The following is an 18,086-nucleotide window of genomic DNA, read 5'->3' as shown; positions in this document are numbered from 1 at the left end:
CAGTTTCTTATTTGGGTTGTCTTGGGTTGGATTTTTCATTATTTCGCATTTTGATTTCTCAAACCCTTTGGTTGACTAAGCTAAGTTTGTTTTGGTATCTTGTGGGTTTGTAAAAAATCAGTCTGTCTTTGTTTTCCCAGCCCTTATAACCCCAAATTAAATAAACTACTTTTAAAAATGGGTTTCTGGATGCACAATTTTGACGTGTTGATGAAAAAAAAGCAGCAGATAATTATAATGTTGCTACCTCACACCAAGAGGCTGGAATTTGTCAAGTATTATTTCCCATGTAATGTAGATATATTTCTGGTAGGTTTGGCTGAATATCTATCTTGGTTTTTCTCTCTCTCGTGACAAATATTAGAGATGCTGCAAAAACCAACATCGACACTGATCCGTTTTGTGTGTGTGTGTGAAAGTAAATTAAAATTGTAATTAGTTTCGCTATAAAACCTGCAACCTTTTGGCTTCTGAGGAGGAAGAAGTAGAGGTGCTCATCATTTGTGGCTAGGATGGGACACCACCAGGAGAGTCCAGGTTTAAAGAAATCAAGAAGAACAGTAGTGAAATATTTCCATCAATCCACCCAGAAAAATGGAGTTGGAAAAGTCTTCAAGGGGAATCCTTGACTTACGACCACAGCTGAGCCCAAAAATTTTATGTCGCTAAGCAAGACAGTTGTTAAGTGAGTTTTGCCCCATTTTACGGCCTTTCTTGCCACAGTGGTTAAGTGAACCCCTGCAGTTAGTTGTTAAGCTAGTCACACGGTTGTTAAGTGAATCCGGCTTCCCCCATCGACTTTGCATGTCAGAAGTTCGCAAAAGGGGATCACATGACCCCAGGGACACTGCCACCGTCATAAATGCGAGTCAGTTGCTGAGCGTCTGAAGTTTGATCATGTGGCCACGGGGATGCCACGACGGTCATAAGTGTGAAAAGCGGTCACAAGTCATTTTTTTTTCTACGCCATTGTAACCAACATTTCATTTGGTTGTTGTAAAATGTTTGGTTTTATCTTTGTAAACAGTCACTAAGCAAATTGTTGTAAGTCAAGGACTACCTTTAAATGTGTTTTCTTTCAATGGAAGTTCGGTCAAAAAGGCATTTTTCCTCTGCTCCATCATTTTTTTTTCTTGTTAATTTTTGGAGGGGGCAAACCTGACTTTCAGCTACTGATTGGAATCCACAGCAGCGCATAGATTCACGCATGACATTTCAATGTACTTTGCGTGTTCTTTGCAAAACTCTTCTGGCTGTTTGCTTTGAATGGGACAGTAAGTGAAGCAGGTGGGGGGAGTTAGCTATAGCAATAGCACTTAGACTTATATACCGCTTCATAGTGCTTTTATAGCCCCTCTCTTAAGCGGTTTACAGAAGTCAGCCTCTCGCCCCCAACAATCTGGGTCCTCATTTTACTCACCTCGGAAGGACGGAAGGCTGAGTCAACCTTGAGCCTGGTGAGATTCGAACTGCCAAATTGCAGGCAGTCAGCAGAAGTAGCCTGCAGTACTGCACTCTAACCACTGCGCCGCCACGGCGTCTTCCTGTAGGAAGCTTCTTCCTGCTGAGAATGGACACTGTGTGGCGAGGACTTCATACGTTGCGTTGAAGCATGTTGTGCAATTGTTAATGCAAAGAGGAGGTGTGTTATGGTTGTCGTTTCGTGAACGATTGGGACCAACATTTCCCATCGCGAAGCATAGCGCTTGGTAAGTGAGTCGCACCCAGTTTTGTGACCTTTCCTGCAGTGGCTGTTAAGTGAACCACGCAGTTGTTAAGCCAATCCAGTTACCCTGGTTGACTTTGCTTGTTGGAAACCAGCTGGGAAGGTTGCAATTGGTGATCGCATGATCCTGGGACAGCGAGACAGTTGTTAAGTGTGTTTCGTCCCATTTTACGACCTTCCTTGCCTTAGTTGTTCAGTGAATCACTGCAGTACTTACGTTAGTAAGTGAATCAGATGTCCTCTTTGTGTCATCCCTGAAGCTGACCTCCATATCGGAGCTTCTGTGTTGCCATACTGGAGTTTTGGGAAAGAGGGGGGTGGATTAGAGATAGAGGGGTTTGTGTAGCCAAAACAAAGTACTTTCTCTTGAGAATCAAGGACATTCTCACACCTGGACCGAGGAGGGAGCTCACCAGATAACAAGACTGGGTCTTTTTTTTATATATATATAAAAAAGTTTATTTTTTTTAAAGACAAACAAACCTTTAGTACATCATTCATTTCTTCCATGTGACATCTCGGTGTTATCTCCAGAAATTCTTCTTTTCTATTATCTCTTCTATCTTCGTTCTCGCCAAGTCCATTACAAAACTTTTCCACTAATATAACGTTGTAGTTGTAACATTTTTTAATCTATCTCTATTAAAGCTTATTTATATCTCTTTTCTAACCAATAGTAAAACTGATTCCATATCTTAAAATATTCTGAGTCTTCTCTTTTTTTTTTTTATCATCATAGTTAATCTGTTCAAGACTGGATCTTGATTGTTCGGGGTTGTGGGAAAACTTTCTCTTTTAACTAGGTGAAAACTGTGGGAACCTTTAGAGTTAGTTAGTTAGTTAATTAGTTAGTTACTTTATTGTCATTGCACCTTGTATAATGAAATTAAATGCCATCTTCAGTGTACATCATACGTAAGAAAACTATAAAAATAAAACAAAAACGTAAATCCATCACATCCTGCACAATTGAAAATCCCTAATATTGCATTAACGTTGCACTATACAGTAGAATTCAATATAGTTACTGCTCTGGGATAGAAGCTGTTTTTCAGCCTATTTGTCCTTGTTTTTTATTGTCCTGCCAGATGATAATAGTTTAAAAAAAAATACCCAGGATGAGATGGATCTTTAAAAATGTTTTGAACTTTCTTAAGGCAGCGGGAGCTATAAAGCTACAGAGTCGGTTTTCACCAGATATGTGCCAATATGATATTTCCAATAAAGATTCCTTTGCGGAATCTACCTGCCGAATCTTGGAGTTTGGCTTACTATGGATCTCACAGCCTCACAGAAGAGGCTGTACTTCCTGAGAATGCTTAGGAAGATAAATCTATCTCAGCATCTCCTTCTGTCCTACTATCGCAGCATCATTGAGAGTGTCCTGACATACGGCATTCTTGCATGGTATGGGAGCATCTCTGCAGCGGACAAAAAAAGCTCTACAGAGAATCATTAAAACTGCCCAGAATATCATTGGGCTCCAGCTACCAGCCCTGGACGACATCTTCGAATCTCGCTCTTTGAGAAAGTTGCATAACGTTCTCAGAGACTCTTCCCATCCTGCTTACAATCTTTTTGGACTGTTGCCTTCTGGCAGAAGATGCAGAACCATTAAAACTCGGACCGCACATTTTCTGAATAGTTTTTATCCCAGAGCTATAATTGCACTCAACTAAAGGGCCCACCGTCGGTGAGCTGTTGGACAACATGACTTGGTCTGTTGTGTGGACGTTTGGGTGGTTTAGGGGTGGGGAATTTGTGGTGGGTGGGAGGGTGTTTGGGGATTGTTATGTGTGTTGGACCTGATCTTTGGGTGTTAAGTGAATTTCGTTGTATGGGTATACTATGTATACACGTACAATGACAATAAAGTTATTATTATTATCTATTACTTGGAATTTTGCTTGTCAGAAGATTGCAAAAGGGACACTGGCAGCCGTCATAAAAATGAGTCGGTTGCCAAGTGCCCAAATTTTGATCACATGCGGATGTTGCAAAGGTCGTAAGTGTGAAAACAGGTTGTAAGCCACTTTTTTCGGTGCTCTAGTAACTTCGAACTGAATGGCTGTAATTCGAGGACTACCTGTATCACACAATGTGCTTTTTACTAGTTGTGTGTTTTCGTACTACAGGCTAAACTTGGTTAAGCTTTTTTTCCCTCCCTGTCTCTTTTAGCAATAGAAATTTTGGGCTCAATTGTGTTTGTAAGTCAAGGACTACCTGAATTTAATTTAGTTAGTATTTAATAAATTTATATGCCACTAATCTCGCAGCCAGTAAGACACCGCCCTGAGTCCACTAGGAGAAGGGCGGGCTATAAATTGAATAAATAAATAAATAAACATTAATATTGACATATTGTGTCAAGATAGATCTGTTTGGCTCATGCTTTACCAGAAAAGATACAAAAAAACTGGAATTACCTGTTAAACTGTAACTCCTGTTCTGCAGATGACACTTTCTGATCCTAATTCGAAGAGTTAAGCCAGCTTTGAACTTGTGTGAATCGAGAAAACCAGGATCCGGGGCCATGCATCCATTTTTCTCTGCACAAAATCTGGAAAAAATTTAACCGGGCTATACATTTTGCAAAAAAACCCCAAAAACCCAAAAAAGGAATTAACACGGCAGATGTTTATCAAATAGAAACAGAGCTGAGTGTGCAAATTGGGCCTTATGTGAGCCCAACAGAATCATTTCAGGAAATGGAATTGATTAGCGAAAAATGCCCACCCTGGAAAGGAGGCTGGACTAGATGCTCTCTAGAGTTCCTTTCAAACCATCTGCTCCATCATTCTCTGAAACTTCAGGCAGGCAAAATAGTGCCAGATTAAAATTTGTGCACGTTTTCTGAAGTTTCCATTGGCCTAAGAAATGAAAAATGGATTTTGACGGATGTTTTTCCCCCCTCTTGTCTTTTCTTTTTTACAACCAGGAAAAAGGCAGTCTGAATTATTTGCGATTTTACAATAGAGAAAAAGGATTTTATTGTTGTTTTTTTAAAGCTCCAGCATGTCTGGAAGCAGTATTGCTATTATTATTATTTTTTAGTGGTCCAGTTGGAAGTTTTCCTTAATTATTCTACCGAAGTTTGCTCTTTGAGACATAGCCAATCTTGCAACATTGCACAGCAGACTTCATAATCCTTTCTGTATTAGTCTCCTTCCTACAACTCAGTTTTTTTGGGGGGTTCGTTTCCTACCGAGCCAGGAAATTTGTTGGTCACAATGGTTTGTATCTTTTGCTGGCCAATACCCAGCTACAAAGGGATGCGGTGGCTCAGTGGCTAAGACACTGAGCTTGTCGATCGAATAGGTCGGCAGTTCAGCGGTTCGAATCCCTAGTGCTGCGTAAGGGGTGAGCTCCTGTGACTTGTCCCAGCTTCTGCCAACCTAGCAGTTCGAAAGCACATAAAAAATGCAAGTAGAAAAATAGGAACCACCTTTGGTGGGAAGGGAACAGCGTTCTGTGCGCCTTTGGCGTTGAGTCATGCCGGACACATGACCACGGAGACGTCTTCGGACAGCGCTGGCTCTTCGGCTTTGAAAAAGAGATGAGCACCGCCCCCTAGAGTCGGGAACGACTAGCACATATGTGCGAGGGGAACCTTTAGCTTTAGCTTTTTACCCAGTTACAATCAACTGGGAAGATAAATATGCAAAAGGAAGAAATTCCTCTTCTGCCTGTGGCCATCCTTTCCGTTTTAGGAACTTAAAGAAGCTTGAAAGTTAACCTTAACGTTTGTTTCCCTTAACCACTCACGACTGTAAACTGAATCCCAATCGCTCCATTTTCAGCAGGGTTTTTTCCTTCATACTTGGCTTCCCCAGCGTTCAGAATTTTAGCTCCACCAAACTGGGTTGATTTTTTTTTTTTTTAATCGCAAAACAAAACATTTCCGTTTAGGCCTCAAAACATTTCCTGAATTAAATGTGATGATTTTGCACACGGAACGAGAAAGCTGCTTTTGTTGCTGGAAACGAATCGATTTGAAAAAAAAATTGTGCACGGCCCTATTGAAAAAAGGATAATTAAAAAATAAATAAAATAAAGTGGTAGTTTTAGGGTTTGTTTTAAACCACCTCGAGTGCACAGAGTCGGCATGTATTGGTTGTCTCCAGATGCTCAGACAGAAGAGCTGCCTGCCTTTATCCAGATGTTATGATGGACTGTTTTGGAGGTAGAAATGCTACCATAAGCTGAGATGGTGAAATTCTTTTTTGGGGGGCTGTTTGCTGAGATGAAAAATTGGGTTGTCTGAAAAATTAGAAAAACCTTTCCTTCCTTCCTTCCTTCCTTCCTTCCTTCCTTCCTTCCTTCCTTCCTTCCTTCCTTCCTTCCTCTCTCACTCCCACTCCCTTTCTTCCCTCCCTCCCCTCCGTCCCTCCTTTCCTCTCACTCTCTCCTTCCTTCCTTCCTCCCGCCCTCCCTCCCTCCCTTTTCTCCCTCCCCTTCCTTTCTCCCTCGCTCTCTCTCTCTCTCTCCTCCCTCCCTCCCTTTCTTCTCCCTCCCCTCCCTCCCTCCCCTTCCTTCCTTCCTCCCTCTCCTCCCTTCCTCCCTCTTCCTCTCTCCCTCCTTCCTACCCCCTTCCCTTCCTTCTCTCCCTCCCCTTCCTCCCAACCCTCCCTCTCATTCTGATCTCCTTCCATTCTTTCTCCCTCCTTTCTTTCCTTCCTTCCTTCCTTCCTTCCTTCCTTCCTTCCTTCCTTCCTTCCTTCCTTCCTTCCTTTCCTGCTTGAGCCTCTCCAAGCAGGAAAGTCTTCTTTCCAACTCAGTTGTCCTGTTAATTGTGGTTAGTTTTAAAGTTGGTCTGCTTTTTTATTTTTTTACCTAGGGAATTGTTGTGCCGATAGCTCAAAAAAAAAAAAAGCAAACATTGCACAAACTTAGAAAATGGCTAAATTCAACAAGCAGGTGGAACTTGTTTGGCCCCACCGTAAATGGCCAAAACTAGCCCTTATCTTTTCGTCACCTGCGTCTCCCTGCAGTGGATAGGAGTCTGGCTCCTGGTTTCACAAATATTTTTTCCCCAGGGGCATTTTCAGATCAGACAACATGGGGCAGTCGAGGAATTTCCGTGCGGAATTCACGCTGCTGGCTCATCTTGAATATTTGGTCGTATTTATTTTTTTGGCCGCCTGTTTGTCTTCCCTGCAGGCAGATCAGGAGCGGTGCAGAGAAATTTCCTTACTCGATGACATTTCATCGCGATGTCCGATCGTTCGGGGCAAATAACCAAGGGAAAGGATGGGAAAAACAAGTACACGACGCTCAGCCTGTTTGATAAATATAAAGGAAAGTCAGTAGAAACAGTCAGAAGTACAGGTAAGATTGGCAACAAGGTGTCTCTGTGTGTGTGTGTGAGAAGATTTTGCATTTAAAGCAGCTGTCTTTCAATAATATTTGCACCTGCCCATCTGGGTTTGGAAGGGAAGCTGGTTATGAGATGGATGGGGCACCACCAGGTGATTCCGCAGGAGAATTTCCTTTTTTTTCCTTCTCCCCTGTCCTTTTGGGTGCAACGGATCGGATTGGGTTGTGCTTGGGATGCAACTGAGGTGCGTTTGTGAGGAGGAGGACATATTCCTGCACTTATCAATTGTGGTAGTCCTCGACTTATGACCACAATCGATCCCCAAATTTCTATGGCTAAGTGGGACATCTGTTAAGTGAGCTTTGCCCCATTTTACAACCCTTTCCTGCCACCGTCGCTAAGTGGATCACCTCGGCTCTTAAATTAGTCACACGGTTGTTAAGCAAATCCGACTTCCCATTGACTTGGCTTCCCAGAAGGTCGCAAAAGGGGATCACGTGACACCCCCCCCCCAGGATGCTGCAGCCGTCATAAAGACGAGTCAGTGGCCAAGCGTCTGAATTTTGATCGCGGGGATGCTGCAACAGTCGTAAGTGTGAAAAACGATCCCAAGTCATTTTTTTAAAGTCCCGAACGGCCACTAAACAAATGGTCATAAGTTGAGGAGTACCTGCAATTGAAAATGACGTAACTGGGACAGAAGTGTCCCACTTTGATGTCCGTTTATGGCTCTAGATAGCAGTTGCTTGTAGCCATCCATGCTGAGGATAATGGGCCTGGATGGATTATTCTCTCTCGTCTCTCTTGCTAGTTATTCCTAGACATGGCTTACAGAGTCTCGGGAAAGTTGCTTCCGCACGGCGTATGCCCCCTCCTGCCAACTTGCCAAGTTTGAAATCGGAGCATAAAGGAAACGACCCCAATATCATCATCGTGCCGAAGGACGGAACAGGATGGGCAAACAAGCAAGACCCTCCAGAGCAAAAGAGGTGAGCCGGCCATTTCCACCTGCCTTCTTTGGAAAGACCAGCCCTTCGAGGTAGGCCAGGATGGATCAGCTCTTCAAGATAGGCCAAGTGTCAGGCCATCTTTTGCATTGGGCCTTCAGGCCTGCCACATTTAGTGCTGTGGGAAACGGAGGGGGGATTGTATGGGGCCACGTCATAATAACATTCCTTTCTCAGAAAGTCAAGGTCATCTTGCCCTGCACCTGGAGGGCTGGAACTGGGAGGTATCTCCAGTTGGGACAGTGCTTTGATTGGACCATGTGATGGATATGTAGGCGCTGGCCAGGGACTTGGACTTTCCTTTGGGTGGGGAAAACCTGGAAGCTTTCAGATTCGGGTTTTCCCCAATGTGCCAATATGACATCTATATATATAAAAATGGCTCTGTGTGTTATGTGTGTATGTTCCAGCATAACTCTGGAACGCCTCGAGCAATTTCAACCAAACTTGGTACACAGTCACGAGGGGAAAAAAAGAATGCATACTACAAGGAGTGTAGACATGCAAAAAGTATATAAAAGGAAAAGGAAAAAGAAAAAAAAAAGTAACTACCTCCTTCATCCCAGCAAGTAAAAATAATCTAAATAATTTATTCATTTTTTCTCTACATAGAGGATAGCATAGAGTCCAGAAGTGGTTTCCAAGTGGAAACAAAATTAATTGTATTTCCTTCCTTAATCGAAGCAGTTAATGTATAGCCGTCTCTGCTGACTCTCATCAACTTTTACAGCCATTCCTCTATTGTGGGCATCATCCAACTTTTTTTTTTCTTTTTTAGCCTTTTGAAATCAACCGAGATTTACAAAAAAAAACCCAAAACCCCACCGATCTGTGATACTCACAGGGACTTGGATGGTATAGTCACTTTCTTCTTTTGTGTCAGTTCCAGTTGCACAGCCGCACAGCCGCGGGAGTCGCTGCCGCAGCAGGATTTACAGAAATCTGTCTCCAATTTACAGAAACGGAACCCGTCAATCAGCCAGGAGGTGAGTAGGACGAGTGAGTTGGGCGTTCAAACTCAAAAGACGGGTTTGCTCGCACGCGCGGCTTTCACGCACGCGCACGGCTTGAAACCATGGCTAAATAGGACGGCATAGCGCCGAGCCGGGCTGCAGGTCGCTACTACCGGTTCGTGTGAACCGATCCGAACCGGCTGAATCCCAGCTCTAGAACCGTGTGACTCACTGAACAATGGTAGCGATTCGCTGAGCAATTCGTGGCAAGAAAAGGTCGTAAAATGGGACAAAAGCGTAAAGCGAGCCAACCGCTTAGCGACGGAAAGTCGAGGACCGCCTGTAAACGTTCCCGTTTTTCTTATTCCTTCTGCAGAATACAAATTCAGCACTCGGTGGTGTAAAATCATGGGCGCAGCTGAATGGAAAGCCAGCCAGATTAGAAGGTGGTGAGTATCCTCCCCGTCTGCGGGCGGTTTGTGCTTAGGCAGGTCCGTCTTTCCCGTCACGAGTGGAAGGATTTGAGCCTTCTGGATGGCGCCGTCCTGATCCCTCGGCCTCTCTTTCTCTCCCCTCCCCAGGTTCAAGGGTCTCAAACCGACTGTTATCCTTCTCTCCCGAGGATTTTCCAACGTTGAAAGCAGCTGGAGAGCAGGACAAGTCTGGCAAAGAAAAGGGCACCTTAGATCCGTCGTATGGGCCCGGACCAAGCCTCCGCCCCCAGAGTACGTACCTGGGATGTCTCCTCGCGTCCTTGCCCAGGGAGAACACCTTTCACTCCCTGGAAAATGACATTTGTGTGGACGGACGGGTGGGTGGGAAGGAAGAAGGTGGCACTTTAGCAGTCTTCCAGTACTTGAGGGGCTGTCACAGAGACAAGGGAAGAATGTAGGACAAGAAGCAACGGATGGAAACTAATCAAGGAGAGAAGCAACCTTGGAACTAAGGAGGAATTTCCTAACAGTGAGAACAATTAACCAGTGGAACTCCTTGCCTCCAGAAGTTGTGGGTGCTCCATCACGGGAGGTTTTTTTAAAAAGAGACTGGGCAGGCATTTGTCTGGAATGGTATAGGAACCTATGGCACACATGCCGGAAGTGGCACGCAGAGCCATTTTTCTGGGCAGGCGAGCTGGTCTCCCAACTTGCCTGCCGCTTTGCTTGCCCCAGCTGGTGTTTGGGCCTCTGGTGCGCATGCACACAATTCAGGGGCCCCCACTGGTCTTTGGCGCTCTCCTGCGCAGGTGTGCGTGTGTTTGCGTACGTGGTGGCACAGAAGGCATTCACACGCATACACATACACAGATTGTGCGATTGTGCACAGTGCACAGTGGGCATTAGCGTGGATGGCACGCATGCCCGCGAAGTGTGTACCTGTTAGGCACTCGGTGAGTAAAAGGTTTGCCACCACTGCTATAGGGGTCTCCTGCTTAAGCAGGGGGTTGGACTAGAAGACCTCCAAGGACCCTTCCAACACTATTGTGGGTCTTGGTTTCCATAACCAGCAAGTCTCCCAAAAGCTTTGAATGATTTGGGGTCCTAAACGGCCTCTCTCAAGTCTACGGTAACAGTTTCGGCTTTTCTCAAGGCGATTCCTTTTTCCAGAACTCAATCCAAAGGCCCTTTTCAGCATTCCACTCGTTCTTTTCTCGGTCCGTCAAACATTTCTTTCTGGGACCAAAGGGAAAAAAAGCAAATATTTCATTTTTAGCCTGCTGCTCCTTTTTTGTGTCTTCGGATGTCGTCGTCTTAATCCTCTTTCCAGGCTGGTGAAAAGGAGAGGAAAAAAAAACACTCATAGAAATCCTTTAAACAGAAGCTGATCCAAACCGAAATTCTTTTCTATGTCTAAACAAACCCCATGTGGGTTTGTTTAGGAATGTTTGCAGTATGCCAGAGTTTTCAACGTTAGGTCTTTTTTTTTTTTTTTTTACTGTTTGCCTTTGCCCTTCCTTCCTTCCTTCCATCCTTCCTTCCTTCCCTCCCTCCCTCCCAATTCTTCCTTCCTTCAATTCCTTCCTTCCTTCCCTCCCTCCCTCCCAATTCTTCCTTCCTTCAATTCCTTCCTTAATTCCTCCCTCCCTCCTTTCTTTCTTCCTTCCTTCCTTTCTTTTTCCTTCCTTCCTTCTCTTTCCTCCTTCCCCTTTTTTCTCCTCCTTTATCTCCTCCTCCTTATATGTCTTCTCCTTCCTCCTCCTTGTCATCCTAATTTATCTTCTCCTTCCCCTTCCCTCTCTTATAAAAACCTGAAGCAGGAGATGAAGAGCAAGTAAGTAGATAGAAATATTCAGAATTTGGAGAAGCCAACAGCCCTTAAATTTTGAAAGATGCTTGAAAGTCATTAAAAAAAAAATCACACGCACATCAATAACGTTGCCGATTGTTTTCTCTCTTTTTTTCCTTTTCTTTCTTTCCTTCTCTTTCTTTCCTTCTTTCTTTCTCTTTCTTTCCTTTTTCTTTTTTCTTCCTTTTTCTTTTTCTCTTTTTCTTTTTCTTTCTTTCTTTTTCTTTCACTTTCACTTTCTCTCTGTTTCTCTTTCTTTTTCTCTTTCTTTCTCTCTCTCTCTCTCTCTCTCTCTCTCTCTCTCTCTCCCTCTCTCTCTTCTCTCACTCTCTCAGATGTCACAAGTTGGAGGGAAGGTGGTGGTAGAAACAGCACCTCGGCCACCTCTTTGTCCCCCTTCCCAACCGAGCTGGGTACCAAGAGCTCTAGCGCAGGCGAGGACGTTCCGACCTCAGCCAACGGGGCCGATCCCAAGGAGCTTTCTCTCCGCCCTTCTCTGCCTCCTCGCAAAGGAGCATCGCAGTTTATGGCAAACACGTACCAGCCTCCCACATACCACGACATGCTTCCCGCCTTCGTAAGTCCTTGAACGCCTTCCCAATTTTACCTACTGCATTACAAGAGACGGGGAGCCCCCTGCGGGCTTCCTAAATAAAGGTTAGCCCACCACTTACAACAGGATGCTGCAACCGTCATAAGTATGAAAAACGGCCATAAGTCTCAGTGCCATTGCAACTTCACTAAACAAACTGTTGTGAGTACCGTATTTTTAGGACTATAAGACATACTTTTTTGTCTCCCAAAAGGGGGTGAAAATGTCTGTCTTTCTTATACACTGAATATTGCCAAAGCCCCGTACACGCAATGGCTGTTTTTTTGACCTCTACACACACCGTTTTCAGGCCATTTTCAAGGCTTTTTTTGGCCTGTTTTTTTCCAAAAAAAAAAAAAAAAAAACCCAGGCCAAAAAAACGGACTGAAAAACGCCTAGAAAACAGGCAAAAAAAAAAGACTTAAAAGGAGGCCAAAACCTTTTTTGTCGTCGTTTTCCTCTTCTAAATTCAGGTGCTTCTTATAGTCCGAAAAATACATTACTTCTACATCAAAAAATCCAATGTATTTTCTTCCCCTTACACAACAGGTTCCCCAATAGTTTCTTTCCCATCTTTATTTAACAAAAATACTATATATATTTTTTAGAAAGTTCAAAAGAATGTTGTTTTTGAGATTGAACACATTGTATGTCCTCTTTCCCAGAAAAGAAAGAAAGATGGAGGGCTTAACCATTTTCTAACACTTGTTCTTATATCTGCTATCCCATCTCAGATGTGTTCAAATCCGCCAGCCGAGACCCCAAGTTTGCCTGAACGGGGATGCTTCCCTCTCCCCTCCTTCTGTCTGGAGCCCCGTGTCCCCTTCAGAAAACATCAGCCCAGCGACCAAGATGGGTAAGTCGATAGCGTTATGCGAGATGGTTGTCAATCCGGCTGCACTGATTGTTTTCATGTCTGTTTGCAAGCACTGTTCCTAACAACTTTTTGCAACAACTCTTTAGAGCAGTGAATGCGAACCTTTTCGGCACTGGGTGCCGAAAAGGGAGCATATCCACATTCGCGCACTTCATGCACTCATCTGGGCCGCAGCCCGGAAGAGAAGCTGCCAATGGTGCATGCACATGCCTGAAAATGAACTTCTAGTTTCCAGTGTGCGTATGCGCGCCAGCCAGCTGGTTGGCTAGTCTTCTGGGTTTCTGGTGCGCATGTGCTTGCGACAATCAGCTGGCTCATACATGGAAAATGGAAGACCAGCTCCTCCAGTTTCCAGCACTGCCGCACGCAGCTGATTGTCGTGCGCACATGCGCGCCTGAAACCCGGAAGAGGAATGGTCGACGCCGTGCTGGCCAGGCGACATGGCTCCACATGCCACAGACCCAGTGCCATAGTCCGTAGGTTGCTAAATCCAGTATTTCTCAACTTTTAAGACTTCAGTTCCCAGAATTCCCCAGTCAGCTTGCTGATTGGAGGTTGAAATCCATGCATCTTAAAGGAACCGCCCGGGGCCAGTCTGCCCTCCCTCTTCTATCATCCCATAACTTGCTAATCTTCCCGTTGAGATGAGTTTGCAATCTTGTGAATTCCCAGGTAGAGATCTCACTCATCCGTCCCCTCTCTTGGGCCTTGATCTCCAAAGATCTCAAGATCTTTGTTAAAGATACGCTGAATAACAAGCAGCCCGGTCTTATCTCGGCCTCTGCTGCTTGTGGTCCCAACCTACCATGTTTTCCCGAAAATAAGACTGGGTCTTATATTAATTTTTGCTCCAAAAGACACATTGGAACTTACTTTCTGGTTATTTGGGGGGGAAATACGGTACTAAATGCACCCATCTTAACTGGGGCTTATTTGTGGGGGTAGGGCTTATATTACGAGCATCTTGAAAAATCATGCTAGGGCTTATTTTCGGGTTGGGTCTTATTTTCGGGGAAACAGGGTAGTTGGGTTTTACACTCCTTTCTCCACCAAAACGTTTTCCCAAACTCTGTTGCAGAAAAGACAAGCGACTTGGGGCCCCACGCCCAGTTCGTCCGGTCCGACCGCCGGGAGACCGAGTCCCCAGACCGACCATCATCAACGCAGAGAACCTGAAAGGTTTGGATGAACTGGACAATGATACGGAGGACGGCTGGGCAGGTAAGCCCCTCCATTCCCGCACTTGGGTCTTGTCCTACAGTCTTATATTCTTTCTTGCACACTTTGGTTTGGATTTCCTGGTTTAAGGAAACTCTCTTTTTCTAGGCTGTGTAACGAATTGTGGTTTGCAGCTAGATTCAGGATTAGGTGTTCTGACCCGGCTCCCTAAACACGACAAACCCTCTGAAGTGAACTCAAAGATTCCTTTAATTAGGAGTGCTGGCAACCCAGGCAAAAAGTTTCTCTCTCAACGCAGGCTAAAAAAATCCATCTGTCCGGAAGATGAATAGTTCTCTGACACTTCTATTCATCTCTGTCCCCTGCCTTTTATCCCCAGAGCTAGGGTGGGATTTCGCTGGCAGCAGTGGCTCTTTTGTCCCAAGGACCGGCCCATAGATTTCCACTGCTCTCCTCTCCTCTCCTCTCTGCCTTCTGCACATCTGCGTGTCAGGCACTGGAGCCAGCTGTTCCTCCTCTTCCTAGATTAGACTTAGAAACGAATAGCTTTTGCTTTTAGTTTTCTGCAAAAGACCCCAACAAACAGATTCCTTGTTTGGTGGGTAGGTTCACACCGAAATAGCAGTGGCCGTTGGCTTTGTTTTCCTCGTTCACTTCCTTGCTTTCTCTAGGAATTCACGACGAAGTGGACTATTCCGAAAAACTGAAGTTCAGTGAGGATGAGGAGGAGGAAGACACCTCCAAAGACGGGAGACAGAAATGGTAAATGGAAAGAGATGCACATGTAGTGGGTTGCTATGTCTCATGTAAAAAAAGTCTGGGTGAGTTTGCCCCAATCACCAGGTGACCGTGAGTTCTAGTCCCAGCCTTAGTTGTGAAAGCCAGTTAGGTGACTCTGGGCCAATCACCAGGAGACCGTGAGTTCTAGTCCCACCTTAAGGCACCGTAGCTGGGTGACTTTGGACCGGTCCCTCCCTCTCAGCCCACCCCACCTCACAGGGTTGTTGTTGTGGGAGGAGGAAAATAGGAGGAGGAGGAGGAAGCCGCCTTGAGTTATTTATAAAAACAATATAAAGGCAGGATATTAATACACGAATAAAAAGGGCTCCATGCCTCCGTTGGCAGGAACAGCTGGGATCCCCGAAGGCCGCCTTCCCTGAGCTCGGCCGAAAACACCGACGCCAGGTACCCCACAGAGGACCCCAAGACTTGGAACGACTCGGCCAGCCTCTCTCGCTCCATCCGCAAAGTGTCGGAAAGTCTGCCAGGCTCGAGAAAGCTGAATGGGTGGACCCCTCTGCCAGAATATCAGGTATTTCGAACTGACGCCCCAAAACTGCAGAATTCACAGCTTGTGAATGGATGCCCCTTTCTCTATTTTGGCGGGTTCATTTGAAGAAGGAAAAAAGTCTAAAATTTGGATTTCCCCTTCTCACACACACACACACACACACACAAAATTCTCTACACATAAGCACCAATTGACCTCCAGAAGATTAAAAACCACCCAGTGCAAAAGTAGTCCTTGACTTACAACAGTTTGTTTAGTGACCATTCAAAGTTACAAGTCAAATGTGACTCGGGGCCGTTTCTCACACTTTAAAACCGTTGCCGCATCCCCACAATCACGGGTTCAAAATTCAGATGCTTGGCAACCTGCTCCTATTGATTGATTGATTGATCGTAAGTCACTTGTTTCAATGCCGTCGTAACTTCAAACAATGGCAGGGACAATCTGCGATCGGTAAATTGGCCCCGATTGACTTTGTACGCGAAGAAAAATCCGTTGCTTCTCTCCGTTGCCCTTCTAACTCGTGTGACGAGAGAGCCGTGTGGGTTTCCGCGCCTTTTCTCTCCCGTCTTGTTGTGATATCGGTTTCTTCGTTCTTGGCCAGAAACCCCCGCTATCGTGTCTGCGGCAACAGTGTTCCGAAGAAAAAGAAGAGAAGCCGCCCCTGAGACAGAAGTTCGTCTACTCGGAAATGTCAGAAGCCGTCGAGCGGGCGAGGCGGCGACGGGAAGAGGAAGAGCGCAGAGCGCGGGAAGAGCGCCTGGCCGCCTGCGCGGCGAAACTGAAGGAGCTGGATCAGAAATGCAAGCTTGCGCAGAAAGCGGGAGATGGTCCCAAACACGTGGAGAGTGATGAACCCCGATCCTCGAGCTCGGAGAAGAATGCCGTCTTGGAGAACAGCCACGTAACTCGGAGAGGTAAGGAGGTGCAGAATTGGCACAGATCAGACTTTTAGGTAGGACCCGGGAGCCGCAAACCTCTTGTCCAGAAAAAAAGCCATGATGAAAAATGAAGTGTAGGTCCCGTTGCGTTTGGAACTACTCATTAATTTCCAGTTAAGATAATTTATTTGCTCATCTAGTCAATTAACGGTTATCGCTAAATCGGTGCTAGATATAACAGAATTTAAGAGGGATTGGAGTTGGATTGCTTGCAGGGACTCCAGGCTGATTACTCTCTTGACTCCGCCACAAGGTTCTGCCTCGTCTTCTCCTATGCTTAAGTGGCAAGTTTGTTATGTTAAGTCTAGCTGATGTGATGGTATGTGGGAAAGACGTGAGATGGGGTGAAGAGATGCTGCCTAGGGAACAGTTAGATAAGAGACCGCATAGCCCAGAGCTGCATAATGGGTAAAGAAAGAGGCTCAGAAGAGACCCTCCCTAGTTTCTCAAGCTGTAGAAGGGACAGTGGGAGATTTGTACCTTGGACTTGCAGGGTTCTGTTGATGTAGCTTTAGAGAATAGTCAGATAAGAGAGGACACAGCCCTGAGCTGTACAGTGGGTGGAGAAACAGGCTCAGAAGAGACCCTCCCTAGTTTCTCAGTCTGTAAAGGAGACAGTGAGAGAATTTGTACTTTCAGACCTGGAAGATTCTGTTACTTTAGCTTTACAGTAAAATAAAAAGTAGTTTGTAGGCTTACAACTGGTCACTTAGCAAGCAAGCAAGCATTCAATTTTTGCCCTCTCCTTTTCTTCCCTCCTTAGCCGTCCCTGAGTCTCACACCCAGGAACCCCCTTCCGGTTACGTGGATGAAGAGACTCCAACAGCTGCTGCCTCTGCGGCGCTCCGGAGTAGCAGCGAGGAGGAGCTGCGCGAAACCGTCTCCCCCATGCAGGAATTCAGCAAATTCCCCAAGCTCCTTCCCCCGCGGTTCCAGAGAAAGCAGCAAGTAAGAGAAAAAAAATGGTTTATACCATTTTTCTCAATCATTAGGGGGGTTTTGCCAAGGGGGTCGAAGTTGGGGACGAGTATAAGTGTGTTCCTTCTTTGAGATCAACTACCTTGGATTTGGCCAAAGATTGGCCACTTTTCAGCACTGCAGCAATGGTTTGCATTTATTAACTTAAATTTAGACATATCATTATCTATCTATCTATCTATCTATCTATCTATCTATCTATCTATCTATCTATCTACTGTCTATCTTCTATCTTATCTATCTACTGTCTATCTTCTATCTATATCATTATCTATCTATCTATCTATCTATCTATCTTCTATCTATCTATCTACTGTCTATCTTCTATCTATATCATTATCTATCTATCTATCTATCTATCTATCTATCTATCTATCTGCCCCGTTTCCCCCAAAATAAGACATTCCCCTGATAATAAGCCCAATCGGGCTTTTGAGTGCATGGCAATAAGGCCAAGCGCTTATTTCAGGGCTCAAAAAAAATAAAATAAGACAGGGTCTTATTTTTGGGGAAACACGGTATATTTTTTATAAATTTACTTTCAATTTTTTTTAAAAAAATATATATTTTCCTTTTCAATGTCCTTGTTTTGTAAGTTTGCTTTTCTTTTCGATGTCGGAGTTCTCGGTGCCGCATCTACCGATAGCACATTAATTACTGTTCCATATTTCCTTTCAGGACCAGCTCTACAAAATGCAAAACTGGCCACCCTCCCAAGTCTATCCCCCTTCTTCCCACCCTCAGCGGACTTTCTACCCAGCCCACCCACAGATGTTGGGGTTCGATCCTCGATGGTTAATGATGCCTTCTTATATGGACCCTCGAGTCACCCCGGGACGCCCACCTGTGGATTTCTACCCATCATCCCTTCATCAATCGGGTAAAACATATATGAAATATGAATTTTTTTAAATTGTATGATGCTTGTAAGTTTCCTGTTC

At 44.9% G+C, this 18,086-nt stretch overlaps 1 protein-coding gene across 6 annotated transcripts in view; it reads left to right on the top strand.

The window, feature by feature from the left end:
* PRRC2B (proline rich coiled-coil 2B) overlaps positions 1 to 18,086 on the top strand; it is a 45,177-nt gene that overhangs the window by 2,442 nt on the left and 24,649 nt on the right. For all 6 annotated transcript variants that reach the window (XM_060683910.2, XM_087879578.1, XM_060683907.2 and 3 more), the window contains exons 2-14: positions 6,887 to 7,054; positions 7,855 to 8,032; positions 8,934 to 9,036; positions 9,380 to 9,452; positions 9,585 to 9,728; positions 11,622 to 11,863; positions 12,613 to 12,734; positions 13,835 to 13,977; positions 14,607 to 14,697; positions 15,061 to 15,247; positions 15,831 to 16,143; positions 16,931 to 17,115; positions 17,824 to 18,025. In XM_060683910.2, the coding sequence (XP_060539893.2) occupies positions 6,940 to 7,054; positions 7,855 to 8,032; positions 8,934 to 9,036; positions 9,380 to 9,452; positions 9,585 to 9,728; positions 11,622 to 11,863; positions 12,613 to 12,734; positions 13,835 to 13,977; positions 14,607 to 14,697; positions 15,061 to 15,247; positions 15,831 to 16,143; positions 16,931 to 17,115; positions 17,824 to 18,025 (2,098 nt within the window). In that variant the 5' untranslated portion in view covers positions 6,887 to 6,939. The remainder of the gene's footprint in view (positions 1 to 6,886; positions 7,055 to 7,854; positions 8,033 to 8,933; positions 9,037 to 9,379; positions 9,453 to 9,584; positions 9,729 to 11,621; positions 11,864 to 12,612; positions 12,735 to 13,834; positions 13,978 to 14,606; positions 14,698 to 15,060; positions 15,248 to 15,830; positions 16,144 to 16,930; positions 17,116 to 17,823; positions 18,026 to 18,086) is intronic.

The sequence above is a fragment of the Pantherophis guttatus genome, chromosome 16, assembly GCF_059756535.1.
Source record: "Pantherophis guttatus breed Tessera chromosome 16, ASM5975653v1, whole genome shotgun sequence".
NCBI classification, from domain to species: Eukaryota; Metazoa; Chordata; class Lepidosauria; order Squamata; family Colubridae; genus Pantherophis; species Pantherophis guttatus.
This window is presented reverse-complemented; position numbering and strand designations above follow the sequence as displayed.